General features: G+C 41.2%; 1 protein-coding gene across 1 annotated transcript in view; it reads right to left on the reverse strand.

Moving 5' to 3' along the window:
• Positions 1–25,888, reverse strand: part of NWD2 (NACHT and WD repeat domain containing 2) — a 58,728-nt gene extending 32,840 nt beyond the window's left edge. The window contains exons 1-2 of the mRNA XM_075091709.1: positions 24,746–25,888; positions 2,494–2,582 (exon numbers count right to left, since the gene is read on the reverse strand). Coding sequence (XP_074947810.1) covers positions 2,494–2,582; positions 24,746–24,896 — 240 coding nt within the window. The 5' untranslated portion in view covers positions 24,897–25,888. The remainder of the gene's footprint in view (positions 1–2,493; positions 2,583–24,745) is intronic.
• Positions 25,889–26,360: the final 472 nt, after the last annotated feature.

Here is a 26,360-nt window from a genome sequence, read left to right on the forward strand (position 1 = left end):
AAAAACACTAAAAAATTTAATGCAAAATTCCACTTTCCTTCTAGCGTATATCACACAGTGAAAATGATTTGAAACAGTTAATTGTTCCCTAGAAGAAAAGACTATGCTGCTAATTAACTATGGTTAATTATCCTCCTAAAATCTTCTATTACAACTACTTTCTTTAACATCTCTGTCCTCCTCTACAAAAAAATATTGTATTTCAGGTACCATGCGCTCTGGAAGTCTTTTTCTCAGCTTACTTGCTTTCTGTCTTGACCAGTACCTGTTTTTCCAGAAATATTTTCTGATTCAATGGAAAAGGAAGTCCATTGAGCAAACAAATTCATAGAGTGATTGAATATATTCAGTTCTGCTTCCACACACATGGTGGTTATGTTCCCGAACAGCTCCCACCAATGCGACGACGCCTGACAGAACTCATGCTTTGCAACAACCGAAACACTTATCAGTGCAGCCAGATGACTCAGCGGAAGCTGGAGCAAGGAATGCACTCAAATGCATTGCATTTGGGTCGTGACTTACCAGGAGGAGGTCACCTTCAGGACACCCTATATTAGAGTGCATTTGTGGAAGCCACATGCAAGGTAGTTCTTGTTTGGTCAGTAGAATATTACATATCAGGATGAAAGTTATGTGTTCTGCTCTGTACAGGGAAATATAAATTTATCCCTGTATCTGAAAAGTAGAGAATACTTTCCTGACACCACTGCACTGAAAACTGCAGTCTTGATTTTGGATGCTAACCTAAGAAACTGAGCGTATCAAGAATGGAAGGGCAAAAAAAAAAAAAAGTTTTGATAAAGTCTACCTCAGAGCCTCCTCCAAAATGCTTTACTACCTTCCCTGGGTAATTTTTTGTACAAGTTTTCCTACCTTGCTTCCACAGAAATGTGACAGCTTTCTAGCTGTTTTCAGAAATGTGTCAGTGGAGCTGCCTCTCAGACCTCATATCACATAAGGATGCTCCTGGTGTTGAAACTATATAATAAAATAATTTGCTTCCATGAATATCAATTAGGGTAAACTTAATTATTCCTCCCCTAGAGACTATATTACAACCCATTTGAAGAAAGACATGTTTCCTCTCACAAAGAATTCAGTGGATTCTGATCTACTTGGAAGAGACATTTCCCTCCTGCCACTGAGATGTCTCCTCAAAGATGTCTGAGAAATAAGGAGTTTATATTTTCCATTAATATCACATGGTAATAACAGGAGAAAAATGCTCTATTATTTAAATATCTTTTGCTATTCCTTGCATGTACCACTGCAGCTGGGACTTCCCAATCAGCTGATGAGCTAGGACCTTCAGATAAAATTCTTTTATAGCCATAATCAAAAATCACTCCGGAATTTACCACCATGCAGATTCAGCAACTCCACTGTGACTCAGGGAATTAAAACCAAATATCCTAATTTAAGAACTTGTTATTTTGATTAAAAACCAGCTGCATCAAGAATAATACACTGGGAGGAACAGGATGTTGCATAAAAGGCATTAGCTGTTTCCAAGTAAGCTACGCTCTGGAGAGCTGAGTTTTTGGGGTCACTAAGATGGGAGGTTAATACTAGTATGCGAGGAAGGCTTGAGGATGTAGAACTAGAATTTTTTTAAAATTGAACAACTTTTTTACAACATCGCAAGCTGTATTTGTTTCTCTTAGAAGAGAGCCAGTTCCAGGCCTGATGGGACTTTATTGGATGGCTTTACTGGACTGTGAATTAGGATATACCTCATTTAAAAGTACCAGTGACTTTAACTGTGGTGCCAAACTCGTGGGTTTTAAGTCAAATGCAACTGTATTTATTACCAGTTGGCTCTTACCAAAGATGTGGATGGGTCTATGTCTTCCATAATGCAAAGGAAAACATGGACTGACTGAAGCAATGGGAATTTTACAATTGACATTAAAGGAAGTAAATTCCATAGTATATAATCACAATAGAAATGTTCCACATCCAATTCATTGTGGTAATCAGTTTCAATATTCACCTGGTTAAATTATTTTCCACATTACAGTGGAAGACAAACCTGTAGTTAGAGTAGATACAATATAACTATTATGTGAATATACAGATGGTGCTACTTCAATGATTACATGAAATTAAAAATAGGTTGCATTAACTTAAGTATGGCTTCTAGAAGTACAACATGCTAATTCAGATGTAACATTATTTCTTCTTAAATACTCTGAATATCTGAAATAGAGGTGGTTTCACTAAGTTTCTAACGTGAGTCATCAGTTTGTTGCCATACTGCTTGTACCACCAGCGCAATGTTGCATTGTAAAACTGTGATTTTCATCTATTCAGAATTTACCTCAAATCTGCCTGTAAATTAATTTAGGTACATCAGTTCAGTACAATTAACATATGAAATAATTTTTTTGCAATTTTCTCTTTTAACAATGATATTTTAAAACGTTATCTGTTTTAAATAGAGCTAATTTCAAGAAAAAGTAACACAAGATTCAACACAACAAAACCTACCTGAAATTCCAGCCCATAGTTTTCCCTGCAGAATTCTCTCAGCTTAGGATATACGTGTTCTCTTAGGGCACTCCTTTCTGCTATTGTATCTGTGTTGGGGAAAAAGATGTTATTAACAATATTTATATGAACTCTGCTCTTCTAGTCAGAGATATAGATTTATCACATAAAAAAGATCCCTTAACACCCTCCCACCACATCCGTAATGAAAATCGAGCGCTAGGATTTAATCTCCAAACTGTGTTGTATAAACACATAAATGTGTTTGTATGTGCAACATTAGGCTTCATACACATCTTAATATTACGACATATTTCAATACAGCACAGCTGAATTAATTTTGTAATTCAGCAGTCAGAATTTCTTTATCAGTTTGCCTCCTATTTAATTTTCAGGAAGCTGAATTTTATGAATTAGAAACACCATTGAACAAAGAGATATACCAAAGTTGAAATAGATCTCTATACTTAGAAATAACTCAGTAACATTAATTAGTGACATTGTGTCAAACACTATAACTTTCTTCACCATCTTTAATCTGATAGTCTCTTAAAAGGAAGAAAGCTGTTAATAGCATTATTTATGGTATCTTTTGGTCCAGGTGACTCCTGCTATCATACTAAATGCGCAGTTCTGACATCATGCTTTTCTCACCATGCAAAATGACATGTGTTTTGATAACAAAGTACAATATGGCAATGATGCCAAAATTATTATTAAGTTCTGTCTGTCCAAGTTAGCCTGAACACATTTATATAAACCATATGACTCAAGAAACACACTGTCAAATTTGAAGTAAATTTGGTTAGTAATGAATCTTGCACAGATTTATTGTCTCTCCCAGTAACACTAAGATATGTGACGGATTTTGCTAGGTCTAGATTGTGATCAGTGTCAACTGAGTTAAGACACAGAGGGATGATGCTGTTGCTGAGTTACTTTCAAAAATAACACAACTGTTGAAAACTACTAGATCTGAGCACCACATGACGAAAAATAAAAAATAGGAGTGATGGAAAACCTCTACTGCAGTTACAGCAATATTTGTATAACTGCACTGAAACAAAACAATATGTTAAAACTGATTTAATAATCCCCATATTACTGTAAACCAGATATGTGTGCAAATCTAACAATGTTTTGTTTATCAGTCCCAGCTGATATATCTAAGTCAGAGGCCTGTTCATACAATCATGGTCACAGATCTATATTCTTTCTTATTTTGACAATTCAAGAAGAGTATGAAATATGTAATTTAATTCATTACATCAAAATCTTAATATCCTTCTTAATATTTAAATATACTTTTGAAATACTGAAAAAATGTGTGCTATAATTACCATTTATCTTTATAAACAGAAAACAATCCAGAACACCTCCAGAGAAACTATTTCATATGAAATCTGCATCAAGGCTCACTTAGTCCACTTAATCTAAATTACCACAGTCCTTGCCTCACAAACTTTTGATGGGGAAAAAAGTCAAAGGTGTAGTAGTTTTCATAAAATGTCCTCTCTAAGTGCAACAATATTATGTATTTATGATTTCATGTTTTAAAATATGCTAACTATGCTAATGTGGTCTGAAGACAAAGAACGGTCCAGAAGCATTAGTCAAGTCCTTGCTCCATTGCAAACTTTCTATTTGACTGTGGGCAAGCAACTCAAGGCAAGATCCTAAATCTGCAGTGCACAGTTTTTACATATCTGATTTGAACACTGCAAATAAGACAGACCGTGCTCTGGGTTATGTTCAGAGGACTGTGGTCTCACTCCCTCTCTCAGGCACTGAAGAGGCTATACCAGGAGTGCTGTGTCCAGCTCTGGGTGCCCCAAATCAGGAGGATGGGGAAGAATCTGGAGAGGCTACTGAGATGATCAGGGGCCAGGAGCACCTGGCCTACAAGGGGAGACTGAGGGATCTGGGCTTCTTTAGTCTGGCAAAGAGTGTAAGGGGGACCTGACTGCAGCTTACAACTTCTTCTAAGGCACTTACAGAGATAATGGAGCCAGCCTCTTTGCGGCAGTGTCAGACAGTACAACAAAGACAATGACAACATACTAGAGCTTGGGAAGTTCAGGCTGGACACTAGGAGAAGCTCCTCTGTCCTTGGAGCTCTTTAAGACTCAACTAGACAAGCTCATGGTTGACCAAGTTACTACTGGTAGCATTTCAAGAGGGAGGTTAGCCCAGATGACCTCCTGAGTTCCCCTTGCAACCGACAGCGATCCTGTCTTTTCGAAGAACCTGCAGCTTTGCCTTAGTCATCCAAGCCGCTCATAGAGTGCCTGGGAAGACTTTTGCGTGGGCCAGGGGGAGCAGAACTAGAGTAAAATAGCTGGTGCCAAGGACCCATGCCATATGTATCTCAGGGGATTTTTCCTTTGGATTGGGCTCAACCCCCGCAAACATTTGGAGTGCATTAGGTGAGATCTTGTTTTTCACCCAAAAGGAACGCAGTTCATGCACATGAAGACTGCTCTGTTATGATGTGAGTCAAAGTATGTTAGATAGTGGTGATAAAGAGATCCCCCTCAGAAATGTTCTTCAGATACGGATGAATACAGACATATCCTACAAATACTTAGGAATGGCGTACAAAAAACAACACACACAGCCCAGAGCTGCCTCGGTACCTAAAGAACAGAGAGACAGATGAGCTGCTCCCACCTTAGGATCCACCATCATTAATTTTCTCTCATACTTCAATGCCTAAGTCAATCTTTTCTTGCAGAACGTAGTACACAGCTAATATGGCTAATTAGCCGGAGAGCTGCACTGTGCCAATGCAGCAGTATTATTTTGGCTCCAAAACAACTTTTCTCAGTGCCAGCTTGGAGTCACTGTACTGCACAGTGTTGCTGTACCTTGTGATAAAAGCTACCTGCATACTTCGCTTCATTTGAAATAATTCAATTTTTGGTTTTTTTTTAACATTCACAGTAACTGAGGCCCTTAGGTCAGTCAGTAGTAGAAGACTGAGCTAAAACACACTGATTCTTGCCTCTCTAAATTGAAATTAATAATGACTACAGCTTTGATATTAAGGAAACAACAATTCACAGTTACTTAAATGATCAATGTGACAGAGGACAGAACAGTCTTACTAGGGAACTAAAACAGGTGAAGTTGCAGGAACAAAAAAAATGTTGGAAAAGGCCAGAAGTTAAATGATAGAAGGGAAATATATTTTCTGAGGTGTACAACAGATAAACCCATCTTCTGCTGCTTTCCATTTATGCCCACCGGACTTATCCTGCAGAACCCCACTGGCTCTACTTTTAGAACATGGTGCTGTTCCCTGCAGCGTAACTTGCAAGTCTTGCTCAGAAAATGAAACAACACACTGCAAAAGTAGTGCTATATTTCTAATACATTATAAATGAAATAGGAAGAGCTAAAATACTCCTTCAACTAGAACGGTGTTCTGGATAAGACGCTCGGCATACCCATCCTGTATTTTTATTCTCACCTCCAAATAAAATGGAATGTTCTTATCTAATTGGAATTTGAGCCTGGTGCTTATATTAATGAATTTTAAAAATTCCTGTATTTGTAATAAGTTGTGAAACTTTAAGGAAACAGAAGTGCATACAGTTAAGATGAACTACAGAAATTAGTATGGATGGCAGGTAAGCTGGTTTAATTAAATAAAATCTAACCTGATTTACAGTGACAGCAAATCTGTGAAGCTGGCAGATCCTAACAACAAAAATGTCACACAGGCAAAATCCACCTTCCAGACTGCTGCTACAGATGAATGGATTAACTAAATAACATTCTTCTAGCAGCCAAAATGAGACAGTAGCTGTTAGGTGAGCTTTATACACCTCCTAACGTTAATTCTGATACTCTGAAATCCAAATCATAGTCCACAATAAAATGTGGGAATGAAACTACATCTGCAAAAACATTAAGACAAGACTTCAAAAAGCCCCAACCCGAAATTAATCTCCAATATTTAAATCAAACCAAAAAGTAACCCTGTCTTGGGAGAGACAGTGACTTGCTGAATGCTTATATTTCTTGCAAGTGCTAACTTGTGCAGATGGTTGCCTCCTGAGCCAGCCCATAACCACACCATCCTGCCTACCCCTACACTTTGAACTTGCTGAGAATGCCATCGCAGCCCTCCCTCTCTCCGTGCATCGCCAGAGTAAGGATGAGGACAAAACTGAATTAGCCAGGCATGCGTTCATGGTCTTTCTGCCAAATAATAGGGAATTGCTATTTAAACATGACTGTTTGTGTGAGGTGTGATTTCAGACCACGTGTAGCTCAGTCAAATCACTGCCAATTTTCATTAGAGTACTCCAAGGTGCCGCTTCTCAGCGTGAACTATTTCCATGCCAAAGCCTGACCTTCAAACGCAAGCTGTTCTACTATTAAAGTCACTTATTTTATTTTTAATAGGAAAGTATATTTTACCTTCTTGTGTTAGTAAACAGACGATGTGTATTTACAAACAGTTGCCAAACATTAATCTCTAGGATAAAATAGGTCATGGAAAATAGCCTAGTTGAAGAAAATGTCAAAACGTAGATGCAGGCGAACAGAAAGAGTTAACATGGAAGCCCAATGGAAATTGCCCATTTTAAAGCACCAGTTATTCTGCCCTAAGACCAAACAGTTTTTCTTCTTGCTGTGGTCGTACTGGTCTGAGTTCAACCACAGTGACAGGAATGGCTGTTTCACCTGCGTGGACTGCAGTCACATGATGACCCTTATTCAACCAAGGCTCAACACAGCTGAACAGGGAGGCTGCTCAGCCCCATCCTGTTATTGTGTCTTGCACAGAGGGTGCCAATGGGGGGAGAGTGGGTCCCACTCGACCGCCCTCAAAGGTGCAGTGCATTCAAGCTGAAAGTCTGTCCAGAGAAACAGAACCCATGAGTAATCTTACCCAAGCATGACGCAAGCTAAGGCCCTCAAGCAGGGGAAAGTCCTAAGCAGGGAGGGCGTTTCAACTGCTACAGTTTGACTGACAAGAGGAACACAGCATTACGCAGTGTGAGGGAGCTGGTAGGAAAATTGTTGACTGACGCAACAGGTTGAGGCAGGCAGCTGAACCTGGAAGGACCAAGGCAGAAAAAGAAAAAGAAGAAAAAAGCTGCCCTTGCAGCTGTTCAAGGTACCACAGAAATGAACGTCATACGGGGTCACAGAGCTGCCTGCAGGTTTCATCTCCAGCCCATCACCCAGGAAAGAGCAGGTCCTTGTATGCACAGAAGAAACAACTTGTGTATCACCTCCCTGTCCTTGGTGTTCCCATGCTTTGCAGTGGGTCAGGACAGAAGCTTGCTGGGGACCTTGACCTCACCTGTTTCACAGACTGCTTCTCTCCTAGCTTAGTCTCCTGCGCAAATGCACAAAGATATGTTTATTATCACATAACGTTACGAGTCGTCTGTGCAACTGTGGAGGTCTGGGGCCCAGGATGAGCAGAGACCATCATCTAATCTAGCCCTGAATGGATATCCACTAAGATACCCAGCTATTTGCTCCTCTAAGTATTCTAAATCCTTAGATTTGCTGGATGGATAGGACAGATTCTTGCCATAGGATTTTTTTAATGCATTGTAATATTAAAAAATGTGGGTATTTTATAACCATTGTCTACTAACTGCAGTGAGAATTTCTGTACTTGAATCATCTATGGATATGATGCAGATAAGGTTAAAAATTACTTATCAGCAATACCAAGTAAGGAAGTGGCTGCCAAACCTCTTAATGCTAGTACATTCCCGTCACGTAGGACTAATCAACTGAATTATTCCTTTTAAACTGTCTTTTTACTAATAATGCACAATAGCATTGTATATTACCCCTGATACTAAAAGCTTTGAATACCAGTAGGTAACAAATGTCCCTAAATATTATGGAAAGCTTGTCTCTGAAAATAATACCATAATAATAAGTCATTTGCATTTCTACTGTGCCTTTTATCTGAGAATCTCAGAGCACTTTGCAAGCAATGAATTTGAATCATATAGCTTGTAAGAGAGGGAAAAATTACTTGAGCTACCTAGCACCCTTGCCTTCCTAGAAAATGAACTCCATAGACTCTGTTGTCATTTCCTTCCTTTGGGAATTCTGTGCGTAGAGACACCCAAGACTCTTTTTAGGGCCTGGGTCACTTCTTCTGGTGTGCCCTCCCCAGACAACACTGCTGACCTTCAGGTCTCTACTGGCTCTCTAAGAAGGCAGCTGAAAAACTGGACAGCCTGAAGGCCATTCATTAATGAAACTAAAACTGAGAACTGACTGCAAACCTCCAAATAAATTCTGACTAGCCAAATACTGCAACATTACTGTGATGTACACAGCTGCTTGTCCCCACCCCCTGCGTGACAGTGGGAGCTCTCTCGTGGGATGTGCAGAAAGTGTGCGCGACTCTGCTGGCCTAAGGAGGACCTAGACCACAGTCCTTCAGCTCAGAGGTTAGTGCTCTAGCCACCAGGATATTGCACAATAACCCTGGTGCCATGTCCCTCTCCTCCACCATCTCGGTTCTTAAAAAAATAAATACAGCAACAGCGGGCTGAGCATTTGAGCCCAAAGGAATGGCGGCTTGGCATGAAAATCAAAAGAAGTAACAGAAAATAACATTAAAATAGTAAGTAATCCTGAAACGTGTCTCTCAATTGTGAAAAATGACAGTATGTGACTACAAATTTGTGGTCTACACCAGGACATTTAAACAAACACATTTTCAGAACAAAAGACCTAAATATCTGAGGCAGGATTAAAAATGTAGGGCATAATTATAAGCCTGAAACTTCTAGATGCAGCAATTAAGCTTCATTTTCAGCCCAAAATCAAACAATATCCGATTTAAAATGAGGTGTAGTTTTAAAACTTATTTTGCCAAATTTTTCCCTACTGTCAGTCTGTAAGATAACAAATTTAAAACAACACATATAGAATATATATTTATTGTTTTCTTGATTATATATAATGCTTAATAGCTGGCCACATTTCCCATTGATATCTTACTTATAAAATACCCTGTATCTTGACGGTTAATATGATTAAGCAGTGCCACCTATTGGCTTAACAATAACACCCAGCTGTCAATTTATATACGTAAAAAAATGAGAGAACTAGTAAAATCAAAGGGGTCAAGACGTGTGTTAAAATACAGAATTTTGGGGAAATATCAGTGTGGAACTAACATGACTGAAGGGAAATGCAGCTCCTATATCTAAATATCAAAAGATTTTTGAGTATTCACATGAGTGCGTTCCCAACTTAAAACAAATGTTGGTTTCTGAGAATTATTATGCATACAACATGCTTACATGAAACAAATTTGAATTCTGATCTGAAGGTGGGTGAAGTTAATGGAAAGATCTGTTAATCTCAGCGGATCTTAAATGAAGTTTACATTTGTGGCATGTACTGAAACCCAGTATCTTTTGATGCCTTACTGACTTCCACCGGTTTGGATGAAATCCTCTAATCCTCAAACAAATTAATAAATAAAAACCTACTGCATACTCATTAAATCTAGTGGGTATGGTATGAGTGAGGACTCTGAAGCAGAATTTTCTCTCATAATGTATCTTAATAACTAACCTCACATTACCCCTTGGGAACACAGCACCCTCATAGGTAGATGTTCTTAAAGAAAAATGAAGAGTTAAGTTGATCTGGAATCCTTTCCCCATCCTGCAGATGGTCTCTAGATAGCAGCCTGGGTGCCTAGGGGTCCTTGCATCCCTCAGCTACCATTTGTGGCAAACACCAATGCATCTGCATGCAAATGCCAAGGCACAGTGGGAGCTTCAGCAGCCCCACGGGTTGAAGGCAGAATCTCTGCAGGGGGAGAATTTTGCCTTCTGCAAACTGCACAAGCAGGAGAATTCAACAAAATCGGATTCTTTCATTTAGTAAAGCAAACTAGGAAAAGCTTGTTGTGGTTTAACCCGGCAGGCGGCTAAACACCACACAGCCATTTGCTCACTCCCCACTGCAGTGGGATGGGGGAGAGAATTGGAGAAAAAAAGTAAAATTTGTGGGTTGAGATAAAGACAGGTTAATAGGACAGAAAAGGAAGGGAAAATAGTAATAATGGTAGAAGAATATGCAAAACTAGTGATGCACAATGCAATTGCTCACACCCTCCGACCAATGCCCAGCCCATTCTTGAGCAGTGGTCCCCATCCCCTGGCTAACTCCCCCAGTTTATATACTGAGCATGATGTTACATGGTATGGAATATCCCTTTGGCTAGTTTGGATCAGCTATCCAGGCTGTGTCCCCTTCCAGCTTCTCAGTGGCAGGGCATGAGAAGCTGAGAAGTCCTTGACTAGTGTAAGCACTACTTATCAATAACTAAAACATCAGTGTGTTATCAACATTATTCTCATCCTAAATCCAAAACACAGCACTATACCAGCTACTAGGAAGCAAATTAACTCTATCCCAGTTTAAACCAGGACAAGCTCTTGAAAACATGACAATTTGCAAACAATTATTGTCATACAATTGAATGATGTGACATGAGAAACTGAAGACACAGCACATTTAGAGGTACCAAAATTAAGTCTGAAAATTATCTCTGCAGAACACCAAAGCTTATTACAACTAAGTACTGGAAAACAGCAAAGCCTGCAAGGACAAGAATTTGCAACTATAATAAAAATTAACGTGAAAGAAAAACTTCTTATGAAATCTAAAAGAGGACTTCAGAGCGAGCTCTGCAAAAACGCCTGCCAGTGCAGTAACAAAGATACATGCAAAAATCCTACTAATTCATCTAGAGGTGTCAACTCACACTTCAAAAAAACATGGAATTACCTAGAAAGCAGAAAAGAAGCTGTACAACACTGGAAAATGTTTTTAACAATTAAGTTGAGTGTACTGCAGTAGCTTTACTATTTTTTTTCTGACATTACTAGACCAAAGAGAAAACAATCAGGGTATGTTACTAAAGCACTTGAGGTAATGGGGCAGTGGCAATCAATACAGCAACTGGATGTCACAGACATTTTGTCTCCTGACTGGATTGCAGATTCAAGTGCTGGAAGTAAACAAAGTAGTATGTTTTAGGCTTTGAGAAGGCATAAAGTGGAGGTGAGCCATGAAAAAACCATGAGAAAGCAAGGCTCATAAAAGCACACACGTATTTCACAGTACAGCCACTGCAGGCCTATTAAATACACCTCATTCTGAAGAAATTCAAGCAAACACTTCTATGTGACTTTACATCTGGCAGCACTGCGAAGCTATGGAAGAGCTCTGCAAGCACTGTTGGCTCTCTGTTAAAGTTGTCCCTCCCTTCTCTAAACTTTCTATTTCAGTTCACAAGTCACAAAGTTCTAATCCAGGCCATATTCTTCCTTAAGTTTGGTGGAGCATGGCCATGGTTTGGGTCACTACAAAACTGCTGAAGTCAGTCGGGCCAGCTGGGAAAGTATGGCTGATAAATGTAGCCTACTGTATGGGCTTCAAGTGGAACATGTTATGACTCTTACACCAGAAGATGAGAAAGTCTTGAACCTGAGACTTGTGGCTGTGCAAAGACACCCACAGAAGAAGGGAGAGGCGCTGCTTGCTATCAGTGCAGTAAATCTGCATCAATAAAGTAGGAGTTTGCTTTGCAACAGACTTTTTTTCTTGATGCTAAATGGAGAGGACTATTAAATAACATCACTGCACAGTCAGAATAGTACTTGGCTGCTGTAGAAACAGTTACCAAAGATGAAGAAACTAAATGACAATCCTGGCAAAGGAGAGCGGCTGCATGAGGGCATTAAGCCCAGAACAACAGGACTGCGTGAGGGAGGGATGCCAGAAACTCAACCACGCCTTGCCTAAATACGAGAATCTCAACTGATTTCGTACCGGACTATTTCATAATCCAACAGACAGCTTCTACCTACCTATAACCACCCACTTACAGGCACTGCGGTACAACAGTTTTTAAAACTGAGAATTCCAGGTGGGGTCTGCACTAGAAGTCATTGAGCATGACCAAATAATTCACAAAACTGGCTTGTTTTGATGGGTTACGTAATGTCTGAGAGGAAAACAGTGATTGACATGTGAAGGAAGAGTGATTTATCTTACCTCCATTCTCCTTTACCCTTTCCAATTCTAATGATTCACCTAAGCATTATTTTCAGTGAAGATAATATAATCTGGTTGAAAAGGCTATTTTAAAATAAAATTTCGAATGTATCTGTTTTTACGAGAAAAATATTTTTGTGATGACTTGATTTTACTATATTTTGTTTTCCTGTTCCAGATTTTATTAATTTCTTCTGCTTGCTAACCATATTTAGTTAATGATAGATATTAAGGTAATAGTAAATTTGTAGTTTAACAATCTTGAGTTAGTAATTGAAAAAGGACAATACATACTCTAATCACTTTCTCCATTTGAGAAGCAGATGTATTTGAAACAACTACGTGCAATTTTCCACTAATACATTTCACAAGTGTGATACAGGACATAATATTTGAAGAACTTCCAGACTGGCATACCAATTCAGTCAATCGGAGCCTGAACTACAGACTGTCTTCCAAATTAGTACTTTCAAATTACGTTAGCCATCTTCCCCAACTCTTTGCTCTTATTTTCACAATAATGATACCCAATGAGCTACAATGACCTTTAAAGGAGGGTAAAGGTCTTCTGCGATGCTGTACTCTCAACAGCAGTGTAGAAGATGGCTGAAAGTGTGGACTTGACTTCATTTCCACTTCTTGTGCTGCCAGACACTAGCAGTCCTTCTCAATGCCTGTGAAGATATTTGTCCTTTGGTCACAGAATATCTAAAAACATCGGCAAGACATCTTCTACACCTACATACTGCTAAACACAACTGAATCCACAACTGGGGATCTACTTTCTTTTATTTGAAATAATTTTGAATCTACATAATGACTATGAGGAGATGACCGTGGTATTAACACTGGAACAATATAGCAGAAATGGAATTGCTTGGTAGCATTATATAGTTGATTATAGAAAGTATAAAATAGAAAATTGATAATTAGAACAGGTGGAGTGTAAAGAGATCATTTGCATTTTTAGCTCTTTTCTAAAGAAAGGAGGAATATATGATGATCTGTGTGTCTTCCACATCTTCTGTTCTCTTTTGAAAAATATTAACTCATGATTGACATTAAAGAAATCTGACAGAATTATATTAATCTCAAATATAGTGACTATCCTATATGAGAATAAGTCCGCAGGTAAATAAGAGAAATCCTGTAAATGAGCCTCCTCCTGCCATTCATAAATAAACCATCAAAGTAAAAGCTGTAACACGAGCTATTAGACGCTTCAGAAATGCCTTATTTGCAGGAAAGCTTCACCTGAAACAAGCACTGCTCTGCAGGACATGCATACATGGTAAAATAATCTGTATGGGAGTTTAGTGCTTTATATTATACATCTTTTCTTGGGTGCATAGATCGGCTTCCTGGCATGCTAAAAGGATGAAGAGGCAGGAACTAGATTTGAGACATTTATGAATAATGACATAGACCAGTTACTGAAACTCATTCTACACAAGGAAATTTTCAGGGAATTTTTTTGCCTTTGGTAGTTTCTCTTGACTAATGAGTTTATTTTGTGTCCGTACAGTAGTGGTACAGAAGACAGTGCAGCAGTATGCTGTACAGTCTATTTTCCTATGTATTTTCCTAACTGGTCTGGAGACAGCTCATGAAGAGCTAGACTACCTTCTGTCAGGAATGGCACAGGTATGTTTGACCCTGCTTCAGGCAGGAGGACAGACCCAAAGGCCTCAGGAGGTCCCTTCCAGCCCCCTGGTCTGTGATTTGCACAACACTAAATAGCTGCCTAATGAAATAACTGCCTGTGGTCCCTTGGACATCTGTTATGGCCACATATTTCTGGTTTAAATGAAGTGTCATTGAACTCAATGGCGCTCATTTTGCTCACAGCAAATTGCTTAATTCTTTATAACCCCATGTTGTAAATTACTTGCATTTCGAAGTAAATCATCATACAAACTTTGCTAGTGTCTTGATATACCAAATTATGGACCACATACACAAGAATGCTTCAATAACTTGCTTCAAGAGCATTGCATAATTCTTCATCACATTTAAATTTAATTATTGGATTCCACAATAAACATATAAGTAAATCAAGACCATTATCAAACCGTAATATAATTTCACCATTTTCCTAACATTTACCAGTAACAATTCCTAAAAAGAGGATCAACACCTACTGCTCACTGGTCTCAGTATCTGAGCTATCAGAAATATTATAGGGTGGAAAATGAAGAAGAAATATAGGCATTTTCTTCAGAACAAATTACTCTCTTGCCAGAACAGTACAGGCTATGAATCTAGCCACCAGGATTATTATTAAGTAAGAAAATATTTTTCCTCTGATCTCCTTTTCTAGAATTTGCGGGGCCATTATTAAACAACAGTAAGTACAAAAAACCAAAGATTAAGTCCTTTTTAAGAAAATCACTTATAAAGCAGTCATACATGATTTATGTTATGTTTGATTATGACAGTAAAGCAAGATCCTCTAGATGTGTCATGATGGCATAGGCAGATGTGGAAAATCCTTGGTAATAAAATAACCCTTGGAGTCCTGCACGACACACTGGACTCCTTTAGATTAAACTCCGTACTTTAGGCTCCTTAGATTATTGTACACTGTCATTTCCTTATTTATTTATTATTATGGCTCCATTTTAATAAACTCATGGAAATAAAGACATTCAGATAACTAGGACTTCAGTTAACCTCTCTTTCTATGTACTAATAGACAAAAATGAATCGTTACAATGATGGTTTTGGATAGTTACTCTTTTAGGGACATCTGCTTTTAGGTACCCTTGTTCCACAGGTATTTCCACTTTTGGTTTCTGAGATCTCTTCTTTGATGAATACGCATGGTCTTGTTCATACAAAATTCCCACTGAAGTTAGTAGGATTTTTCACCTCACTGGGCAATAATCTATCTCGAGACTTGGAAAGGCTGTTACAAGTACCAAAACTACTGACTAAATAGCAAAGCAACGAGACAAATTAATGGAAGCAAAGGACCTCACAGATTATTAAACACAAAGATACAGTCCTCATCATTTTGTCCCTGTTGTGATCTCTTGTTCTTCCATCATGCATCTGAAACCGCCAGGATCACAGGAACAGTCCTGGGCTCCTTTGATCTAACTCACTATGTCCGATCTTACTGCATTTGCTTCTCGTTTATCTTCTACAGAACAGCTGATGTGCCTAACTCTACAAATATGGATAACTCTTCTAATCTAAAACTATTAAACCCACATAGTTATTCAGTGGTTCTCAATCATTTAAAAGTAATCTTAATCTAATAAAAACCAGTCAGTGAGATCGCTTGTGAATAAACATTGAGTGTAAACTCAGGCAGTGTCAGGGATTCTGTCACAAATATTCTGAAGTGCCAGTCATTTCTTCCTACATCGCACGGTCAAGTATCAATCTTGTACAACACAAATAAACAATACTAACAGACAATATATATTGAAACCACTATGCTAAAAACAGGTTTTTGGAGGGTTTGCACAAGCCATTTATTTTGCCAATGATTTTTAACTTTGAACTTTTATATATGCTTCTGAACGTCTCTTTTGTACTTTTATCGAGCCTGTAGCTTGTAAGAAATGCAAATGCTCTTTAGTAATACGAACACATCAAAGGTCCTAGCCTTCAGAAAAGCCCGCCAATAGCAAACACTTCAGCTGGGGAGCTCTCCGAAACTAAGGCTGTCCAGATAGAGCTTTTAGTCATTAATTCTCACTTCATCTTAATGTTTTGTAAAACATTACTAATTAGAGACTCTAAATAACAATTTTACAAATAATGTTGCTATGTATCACACATACAGTATAATAGCTACATGTCGCACTACCTGATTCAGATAACAGAGTTGGAGGATAAAGCTGGAGATTTATAAAGCGTACGTGAGACTGTGAAGGTTCTCAATTGCTAGTAGAGTGATATGGACACTATTAATAAACATTTTTGAATGTTTAATCATTATCAGACACATTACTGTACTGCAGCTGTGCCACCCCAAGCAAACGCTAGGAGCAGGTTGTACAAGACTGTTTTTCGGGCTCTGACAATTTGAAATCTGATCTGTTCAGCTATTTGATCAGTCCCAACAACTGATACTTAACAACAGCATGACTCTGGATTAAGCCCAGTGTGGAAGTCCTGCCATTTGCTAGTCTTTCCAGCTTCTGGCACCAAGTGTACTTTGAACAGCCAGATAAATCTAGTCTGTGAAGATGACCTTTTTTACTTGGCATCCAGATTGTGTACAATAATGACTGTGGTTGGTCAGGCATAAGGTCTGTCCAGCACAGCATCTTGTCTCCAACAATGGGCATTAGCAGATGCTTACAGAGCAAGTTTAAGACCAGGTCAAAGGTAGAGGCAGGCATGTAATTATGGTGGTGATGGGGTGGCTTACTAGAGCTGCATGTGGTACACCTCCTCCTTGCCTGACACAGCAGCGTGGACATGGTGCTCTGCACTGACTTGGGGCTCCCTCCTTGTTACCTTGCTACACTCCCTGCTTTCAGATACCTGTGGTTTAGCCTTACTCCCCTTTTCGCTAGAGATTTTGGAAGTAAAACCCTCTCTCTCATACAAAACCTAAATTAATAAGAGTAGCATCAGGCCAGTGGAGTTATTTTAGAGTTGCACTGGCACAACCATGATTAAATTGGGTTCTCTCTCTATTATATCCTTCTTTAATTGAAATTCCCGTAAGGGGATAAAGCAGTTGTCTTGAACAGCACTGCCTATATTAAAACCTGCCAGATTTCTCTGTATTCCATACACACGACTATCTATGACTACATTATATTTATATCTACTGCCTTCAATATATTAAAACATTAACTTACTGGTAGCTAAATATTACTAATGTATTATTATTGCGGCCTGAAAGGATATCACAAAATGCTCTTTCAGCAGATGAAAATTCCAAGAAATTTCATTTGTTTGAGATGAAAAAACTTGCTGCTCAGGCACTGACCTCAAATCTTGTATTAGAAGTTCAGTAACTCCTTGATCTAAAGTTTTCTTTCCATAATAAATATTTAAAAATTCTCGAAACAAAACTTAAGTCTAATGTAGGATTTTCTCGTGTGTTTACACATCTGTTAACACATGCATATGACTACATAGTCATGTAAGTTTCTTAAAAGGAGTTCTTTCACTGCATAAGCTTGGAGATAGGATGCCAAATTATGTACCCTCTGCATTACACTGTTCTTACGCAATTAGAGAAACCCCACCACAGAATACATGTGGTCTCCTTGAAACACAGCCTCTAAAATCCTCATTAGTTTGCTGCACAGCAGACTGTTGCTCAGCTGAGAGGCCAACCCACTGCCCTTGATCAGGCAGGAAAGAAGCTCCCCTGTGTTGACAGGGCACTGTAACGCTCCCTGCACGGCGCTGCCTCTCTTCAAGCTGGGTCTCATACCTTGGTCAGGTAACAATTCACAATAAGGACTTGATTCAATGCTGCTGCTGTCCATCATCTAACATATTACCTGAGAAATTAATATTACATGGAATTTGCACAAGTGTTTCATGGTCCCTCTCTGTACTTAGAAACTGTCAAATGTACACGGTCCACAAGCTCCTCTTTGTCACTGAAAGGATGACCACGCTGCACAAGAATGAGGCACGCTCGTGTCCTACGCACATCTTGACTGATCTGTATTTCTAGTTTAATAAAAAGATGCATGCATATATATGTTTGTATATACACACCTACTAGACTACCAGTTAAGCATGCAAATACATCTGAAGAAATAAAGCAATATTTGCAAAGTTAGAAAGGAAGCAAAGAAATTGTAGGTTCTGCTCTGTTTCAATATTATTTCTTCAATGCTAAGAAAAACAGTCATAAAACCTAAGATGCAGGTGCATACAACCCTGAATGTTTACAAGTTTACTTGTGGATAAAATCTAAACTGCTCTGTAAAGCTTTTACAATAGCATTTAACAGGACGTAGGCTGTTCTTCAGTAATGCTACAATTACAACCTTGAGTGATGCCCTTTGAACATACCCAGTTCTTACACAGGGTATTAACAGCACGTTTGAAAATCGTCTATGATAGTGTAGCTTCGGTTTTATACATCCACTTATACAATGTAATAGTTTATACTATTTTCTGTAATTTGTGTATATGTGTGCATGTGTGTATATGCATTATAGACACATATACAAAAATATAGAAAAATTCAATTTTAATAATTTTTATTAAATTAAAAAAGAACGGTCATGCAGTTAAAAATTTTAAGTGCCATTTTTTAAGTAATGGGGTAAATACCTAATCCAAACTTTTGGAGGTGATAATTCCAGATGCTGCTTAGTAGGAAGGTGACTGGCTTTCAGGCGATTTTGCTTATTTCTGAATATCAAGAAGAAAGAACAAAACCAACAAACTAAGTAGCTGCTGTTTACTGAAAAAAACCCCACACCTCTTGATCTTAGTCTTGCTCCCCAAGTGCACATCCTAACTTCTGAGTACACGAATGAAAAATTTTGTGAATATTAAACAAAACTCAATGTTTCCACTTCCATATTTGGTACATTCTGAGCAAATCCTTAGCCCAGTCCCCAAGCAAGGAACCCACAGAAAGAACAGGGGGACATGAAGAGCAGTTATTTTCATACAGTTCATCAACAGTTTCTCAAGTTTGTCTGTCTGGTGGAATAAACTTCAACCCAATTCAGTCTCCACCCTAGCTTAAAATGATAATTTCCTCTAACAGGAACAAAGACTGGAAGATCTGCTCAGCAAAAAATCATCTTGTACTGGTTCTGCTTGAGATCTACCAGCCCGGCCTTGCCAGCAGTTAAAAGTTATAACCTACAAGAGACTTCGTCATACGGTCTCAGGGAGAGTCAGATCTTGCTTTCTGCTCAACCACACCAGTAACATTTGTTCTGTGGCACAAGAGGAAAGACAGAAAACTTCACATAGCAGCAGAAATACTGAAAATGGCAGGCTTCTTTGCAGCCTAATAAACTGTAGGTATCTCTGACCTCTGGGCCTCCTGAAATAAGACATATTTCAAATTAAGGCCCACACCAAACCCAGGTACTTGAACCATGTTGCTCTCCCAAACTGAGATACCCAATTTTATCTCTAAAACTACTGAGCTTTTTTTTTTCCCCCCAAGTGTAGCTTGGTTTGTAGCTCTTAAACACTACAGTGATGTGCGTCACATACAACCATAAATAGGCACAAAGTTAGGTAACCAGAAGTAACACTTAGCATAAAAAAAGTCCTGGAGTTATTTGTCTCCACATCTCCGCAACACCTCCCTTGCAATTTCATACACTTGAACATCTGTGTTTTCCTTCAGCTAAGGAATAAATTCCACCCAGATTATATAAAATTGTCTTTAGAAAAAGATCTTCATAACCGTATCCAAGTAGGGACACCATATGGGATTTTGGGGCTGGCCAAAATGGACTATTGTTAACTAAGCATTATTCTGACTTTTGAGTATTTTTCCACCTTAACATTCCCTCAATTATATCTTTCTTAAGAGAAACAACGTTTCAGGTATTTCAGGTAAAAATAGTGTAATACACCTGGAATATGCTAAGAATCAAAAGTTATACCTTTGTCTTATCACATATCGCAACACCTTTGTAGTTAAAGCAATCATAATTCTTCATCTGCTATGAGTTATTCACCCTCATATTCAGTAGCACTAAACTACAAATGCACATAACATTTTTTCTTTCAGATGTACATCAACATGCATAAAAAGACACGTAATCCCTGCCAAGCAGCCTACAACAATAGGTCCAAACAAAAACATTAGTAAGACCCATTTCTGCAATCATTATTTATAGGAATAATCCTTACCTAGTCAACAAACTAACTGCAGGTGAGGATTTTGGTTTCAGTATCATGGGAAAACATGTAAATTGGGCACCTAACATTTATGCTTTATTAGAAGCAAGTCTTTTTTCACATTAATACAATGTTCTGGATGATGCGTGTCAATGGAAACTAAGCTGAACAATTGTATAATGACTCAAGAAAACTCAAACTCATTCAATAGGGTAAGACAAGGAAATCTCACTCGGGCAGTCTATGGGGAAGCTGGTGAAGCTCTAAATTTACAGGTTAGTTTTATTCCGTGCTTGCACGATGGAGGCACTAAAGTGGTGGTAGAATCAGTAGTATCTTCTGTTAGGATTAAGATCTTCATTTTACATTTCTACATGTACACATAGGACTGCATATTTAAGCTCGCCAATCATGTCAAAACTAGTACCGGTTAGGTTTTTTTATAAGTAGTTGGTTTTCTAGTTTTAAAAAATGGGTACTTGAGGCACAGAAACCATGAGGAACGTAACTCTTCAGTCTTAAAAAGGGCTGTTAAAACAATGCTTGTTCATGATCTCATCATAATTGTTTCTGTTTGTACAATAGAAATGTTTTGAATGGCTATGAAATGGCTAAAAAATATTAACTGTCAAGGCCCAGTGAAAAGCAATGCTGTGTTGGAACTTAGGAGGTACGCAGAGGCACTGCACATAGGAGAGCAGGTGGCGTGCAGCTGATCCAATGGGTGGAAAAGGGAGCATCCTTACCATGCGAAGTGTTAAAAGCAACCCTGTTTACACTTTGAGATAAGAGTGGCTAACACCACCTATGTCAGGACACACTCAGATGCTATATAAAGGTATTATCATCCCGTCTTCAATGGAACCACCTCTGTGTAGCATTTGGCTTTATACATATCTCTCTTCGATGCATTCAGTTGTCTCTGCTAAATTACAGGCATGAAAGGCACCTTCACAACCAAAACTTAAAGAGCTCAGAGTAAGAAATTCTCCATGTCTTAACTAACTGAAGCAATAACAAGACCTTAATTCAAACTAGCAAAGGGCTAACTTCCCCACTTTCAGAAGAGCCAAGAGAATTTAAAATTATCAGAGTTTTGACCGTATTTTCCAATTCACAGGATTTCATTTCAAGACAAATTCCTAACTCCGGTTAAGGCATCAGTTTCAACCAGGGCTTGTAACACTGCCTTGTATCACCACATAATTTCTTGAAATAGTGGACTTTGCAACTCAAATAATTTTCTGCCTGAAGTAGTGATGAGAATCATTGGAATGTTCTGAACCTATATAGGGTTGATGTCACAGCTCCATATAAGGGCACCATATGGAAGTTTATACTTGTTGTATTTAATAAGAACTGTATGTTAATGGAAGGCATCTCTACAGGCACTATTGAGTAGCAGAGAAACTGTCATTAACTGATTGCTGTTACAGTCCACAGATTTCTACATCTCACAGTAAAAGCACTTATTACAATCAGGCAAATATAACACACATACCACTTTGGAGCAATAAAAATATCTTGAGAAAACCAATAACTTATTTAAAGCAAAATCTTCAACCTCTCTTAGCCAAAACACGTTTAAAATACATCTGACTGCTTATATCTGCTGAAATGAGAGAAGAGACTTATTTATCTTCAAATAATAAAGCAACTTCAGTGTTTCTGAAGATCCAATAATCTTCAGTGATATGAACATTGATTAATTGATACCAACAATCTGAACAAGCCAATACTGTTAACTACTAGGGAAACATACAGTTTCACTAAGCTACAAAATCTCCTCTGGAACACCAGAGGCTGGAAAATGAAGCAATTTTGTTCCTGTTACCCATGCTCATCGTCACCACTTATTGTTCTTTTCAGGGACTTCTGTTTCAGAAATTTTACCAACAATCATTTTCTTAGTTGCATAATAAAACCATAATATATTTCAGTCATACTAAAGTATGTTTGTAAAGAAAGACCCAACACTGATTCACCGGAGTTCTCCAATATCTACTTACTAAACTGATAAATTTAAAGAAAAGTACTTTTAAGATTGTACACTGTAAGTTGTCGAAAAAGTTTTCTTGTGACCTCTAGGAGGATTAAACCCTAAACTTCTCTGGCACCACAGTTCTGATATGCAGAGCGCAGCTAGGGCATATTCACTTCCACTGGGGCTTTGGGGACTCTGAACCCCCTTCAGGAACGCTCAGCACCAAGAACAGGTACGAAGTGTAATGATATGCTGAAAATTAACAAGAAAGGCCTTAGTCATGCAAATACACGCTGTGGCTTGGGGCTTAAATATGCTACATAGTGTACCAAGTTGGAAGAGTTTAACCTTTTTTTTTTCCAGAACTCTTGCACTGTGAACTCTTCTAGCTATTTTGCAAACAGCTTTTTTATTTCTAAGTACTTTACTAGCTGATATCTAAATCCCATTGTAAGCTACTTTTTCTTGTTTATTGATATGTTCTTTTTGTAAGGTCACATGCGGTTAGTAATACTTCCGTGTCAGTGATACCACTGATAAGTAGTCACGGTTGTTTCTCATCATTTAGAGTCCCTAAGCATTCACATAAGTGGCTTTTGTCGGTAATCAAAATCTGTAACCACTCTGACATTTGTGTCCCATACTACCATTTCTGAAAGCAGGAGCAATGCTGCAGATGACATTTTGGACATGAGAAGCGTTCATCATAGTGAACATATGAGGCTACAAAGAAGCTCATATAAATAATCCTAAACCGACTGAATTATTTTCTTCCTCTTCGCATTTATTTAAGGCTGAAATTTTGAAACGACAATGCAAGGGTAAAATCCTGCTAATGGATATATACGGCTTCAAAGCCCAACTTTTAGATTGAGTTTGGTGGTTTGGGTTTGGGTTTTTGGGGAATTTTTTAAAATTTTATTTTAATAAATATCTAGCTAACATACTGAGCTATCCTGATGATAAATGCCATTCATGTCAAATATGGAGGTGTCAGTAGCTCCACAGTTAAAGCAGTGCTGGCAGAAATCCATTTCTAACGAATAACTTACCTTCTAAAAACCCTCACCAATTTTCTTTCAGAGCCAAATAAACATTATTTCGATTATTGTTATTTACATCTTTGCTTAGATTGCAGCAACAAACTGCAAGCATTTTCATGCCCTCCTTAACGAACGGCATCTTTTCCAACAAACAGGGATGTTGGATGCAAGAGCTGAGAGCTTCCTCGTGTCGAGAGCAACTCGGAAGACCTGGAGGTGTGGGAATTCTTCAAGGCAGCACTATGCCCACTTTTTTTGCTTGCGAGCGCTATTTCTCATACTCACGTAAGTATTGGTGCCAAGACAATTTTCAGTTCAAAATTCAAACTCTTTAGTCATTTCAGGCATGATTTTCAGATCTCTGATGTTTGCATAAAAGGTGACAGTATTGTTGAATTAGAAGTGTTGGGGGGGAGGTGGTGGGTGGTGGTGTGAAAGAGAATTGTGAATACAGTGGGCTCATTTTGACAGAAAAGAAATGTCAGAGGTGCGAACGCTTAATTTATTATTTCCGTGCTTCAAGTGGGAATATGCTTCAGCAACTTAAATCTTACGAGTGGGAATGCCACCTCCTGAATGTATGCAAATTCCTCGTATCAAAGGGTAATTTTAAAAATAGGCTTTACGTAGCAGGATGCCTAATTAGTTCAGACACCGACTATGCGATCCCGGCGTTATTAAGATAAAATCGCAGGTTTCAGTGCACGCTTCCTTGGAAGCACGGTGTGACCGGGATCAAAGGGACACATTTGCCGTAGCCTCAGCCGGCGGAAACCTGCTTTCACCGTGCTACGAATCAATCGGACACTCTATTAACCAGCCTCCCCAGGGGAGCTCCACACCGTATCCCCCCGGAAAAGCTTCCGCCTCGCTAGAAGGCAACCCGTTTCCACGCCCGAGACCCCCGCGTACCCTGTGCCCGCAAAAAAGAGAGACACCCCGCCACCACCACCCCAGTGCCTTTCAGCGTGTCATTTACACGCATAAAACTTCAGGAGCGGAGTACATCGCCGCCTCCGAATCCCCGCCAGCCGGCACGCCGAGCCGCCCAATGCGCTGCCACACGCCTCGCCCCGCCACCCCACGCCACCCCACGCCACGGCCGCCTCGCCCCGCGCCCCACGCCGCCCGCCACGCCACGCCAGGCTGCCCTGCGGGGCCCTGAGGCCCCGGAGCCCCCCGCCCTGGCGGCCCCGGGGCCGGTGTTGGCCGCCCCGCGGACCCCAGAGCGAGGCCTCCCGCGTGCGGCGGGGAGCGGCGGGGCCGGGGAGCGGCGCGGGCGCTGCGGGCGGCAGGGGGAGCTGCGGGGCGGGCGGCGGGGAGCGGCGGGGCCGCGGGTTACCTTCGGGGTTGGCGCTGATGAAGACGCGGACGCTCCTGCCGCTCGGCACCAGGTGGGACGGCAGCGCCGAGAGGTTGCCGGAGAACGCCGCCCGCCGCAGCGCCGCGTCCCGCGGGCAGGGCAGCCTGCCGCCCGCCCCGGCCGGCCACATCCCGCCGCGCTGCAGGGCGGTCCCGGCGGGCCCCCGCCGGGCTCCGGCTCAGGGCAGACTCCGCACCGCCGCGGCGGCAGCGGCGCTCGCCACCGGCTTGCCGGCAGCGGCCATGCGGACCCTCCGGCTGCCCGGGGCCGCCGCCCGCCTCCTCGGCGGCTGGGGCTGGGGCCGGGGCCGCCGCCCGGCGCCGGAGCGCGGGGGAGGTGAGGAGGCGAGGCGGCGGCCGGCCCCCGCGGCGGGGAGGGCGCGGGAACAAAGTTTGCGGCGGAGCGGTGCCGGGCGCGGCAGCAGGACGGCGGCAGCCTGCCCCCGCCACAGCCCAGCGCCGCCCGCCCGGGGCCCCCGGCCGCCGCCGAGAGCAGCGGGAGGCCGGGCGCCGGGACGAGCCGCTGCGCGGCCGGGCCGGCGGGTCTCTCGTGTTCCCCCTCCGCCCACGAGGGTTCGCGGCGTCCAAGGCAGGGTCGTCTCCGGCAAAGGCTGACGGCGCCTTCCCTCCTCCTTCCTCCGAGCGTGTCACGGCCCCGGCGTCGGATTTTTATAGGAAGACTGCTGCCGGCTCATCCTTTGGGCTCTGGAGAGTTCAGAGCCCTTCTTGGGTTTTGTTCTGTAATCGCCTGCACAGGAGTCCCACCCGCTCAGATACAAGAGATGCTCTTGCTGCTTTTTTCTTTTTTCCTTTCTTTTTTTAATCAGTTATTTATTTATCGGAATAAATGAAAAGCCCCGGTTTGAAGAATGAAAGAGGCAGGAAGCAGCGAGACAAGCAGCCGGCGGGATGCGGTCCCTTTGCAGCAGTCAGTGGCGGGGCATCCCGTCGGGCAGCGCCCATGAAATATTCAGGAGGACGGCGGGGTCGGGCGGGGGCGGCCGGTCGGTGCCCGTCGGAGGGCGGCGGCGCGGCGCGGAGCGGTGCGGTGCGGTGTGGAGCGGAGCGGCGGCCCCAGCCCCACCGGGCGGCGGGCCTTGGGCGAGCCGCAGAGTTTAGAAACCTCCCCGGGAGGGGCGGGCAGGCGGGCAGGGACCTGGCAGCAAAGCGGAGGGGAGGGGCTGGGGGGGCAGGGGCGGGGGAAGGGGGGGGCTCGGGGCCTCGGTTAGCCCGGTGGGGCTGTTGGCCGTGGGAGCGCCTTCATGCGCGGGAGCTTCGGCAGAGGGGCTTGCAGGTGCTTCTGCATGCCTGAACGGCTGGAGAGAAGAGTCTTCGATGAGGGTGGTGTCTATATAGGCAATTTCATCCGCTCTATCTGACACAAAGCCGGCTTGTGTATTTACACATTTTAAATATATAATATGTATACTGTCTATAAAGCAACCTTACTGTGTATTTACACAAAGCGTTTAGGAGCCGGGCTTCCCGGCCCGCCGCCCTCTCGGTGCCCGCTCGCTTCCCGCTGCGGCCCGGCCGGACGAGCCGCCCGCGGGGGCCGGCGCTGGCAGCAGCGGCGGGGGGCGGCTGAGGTGGCT

This window comes from Phalacrocorax aristotelis, chromosome 4 (genome assembly GCF_949628215.1).
Source record: "Phalacrocorax aristotelis chromosome 4, bGulAri2.1, whole genome shotgun sequence".
Lineage (NCBI taxonomy): Eukaryota > Metazoa > Chordata > Aves > Suliformes > Phalacrocoracidae > Phalacrocorax > Phalacrocorax aristotelis.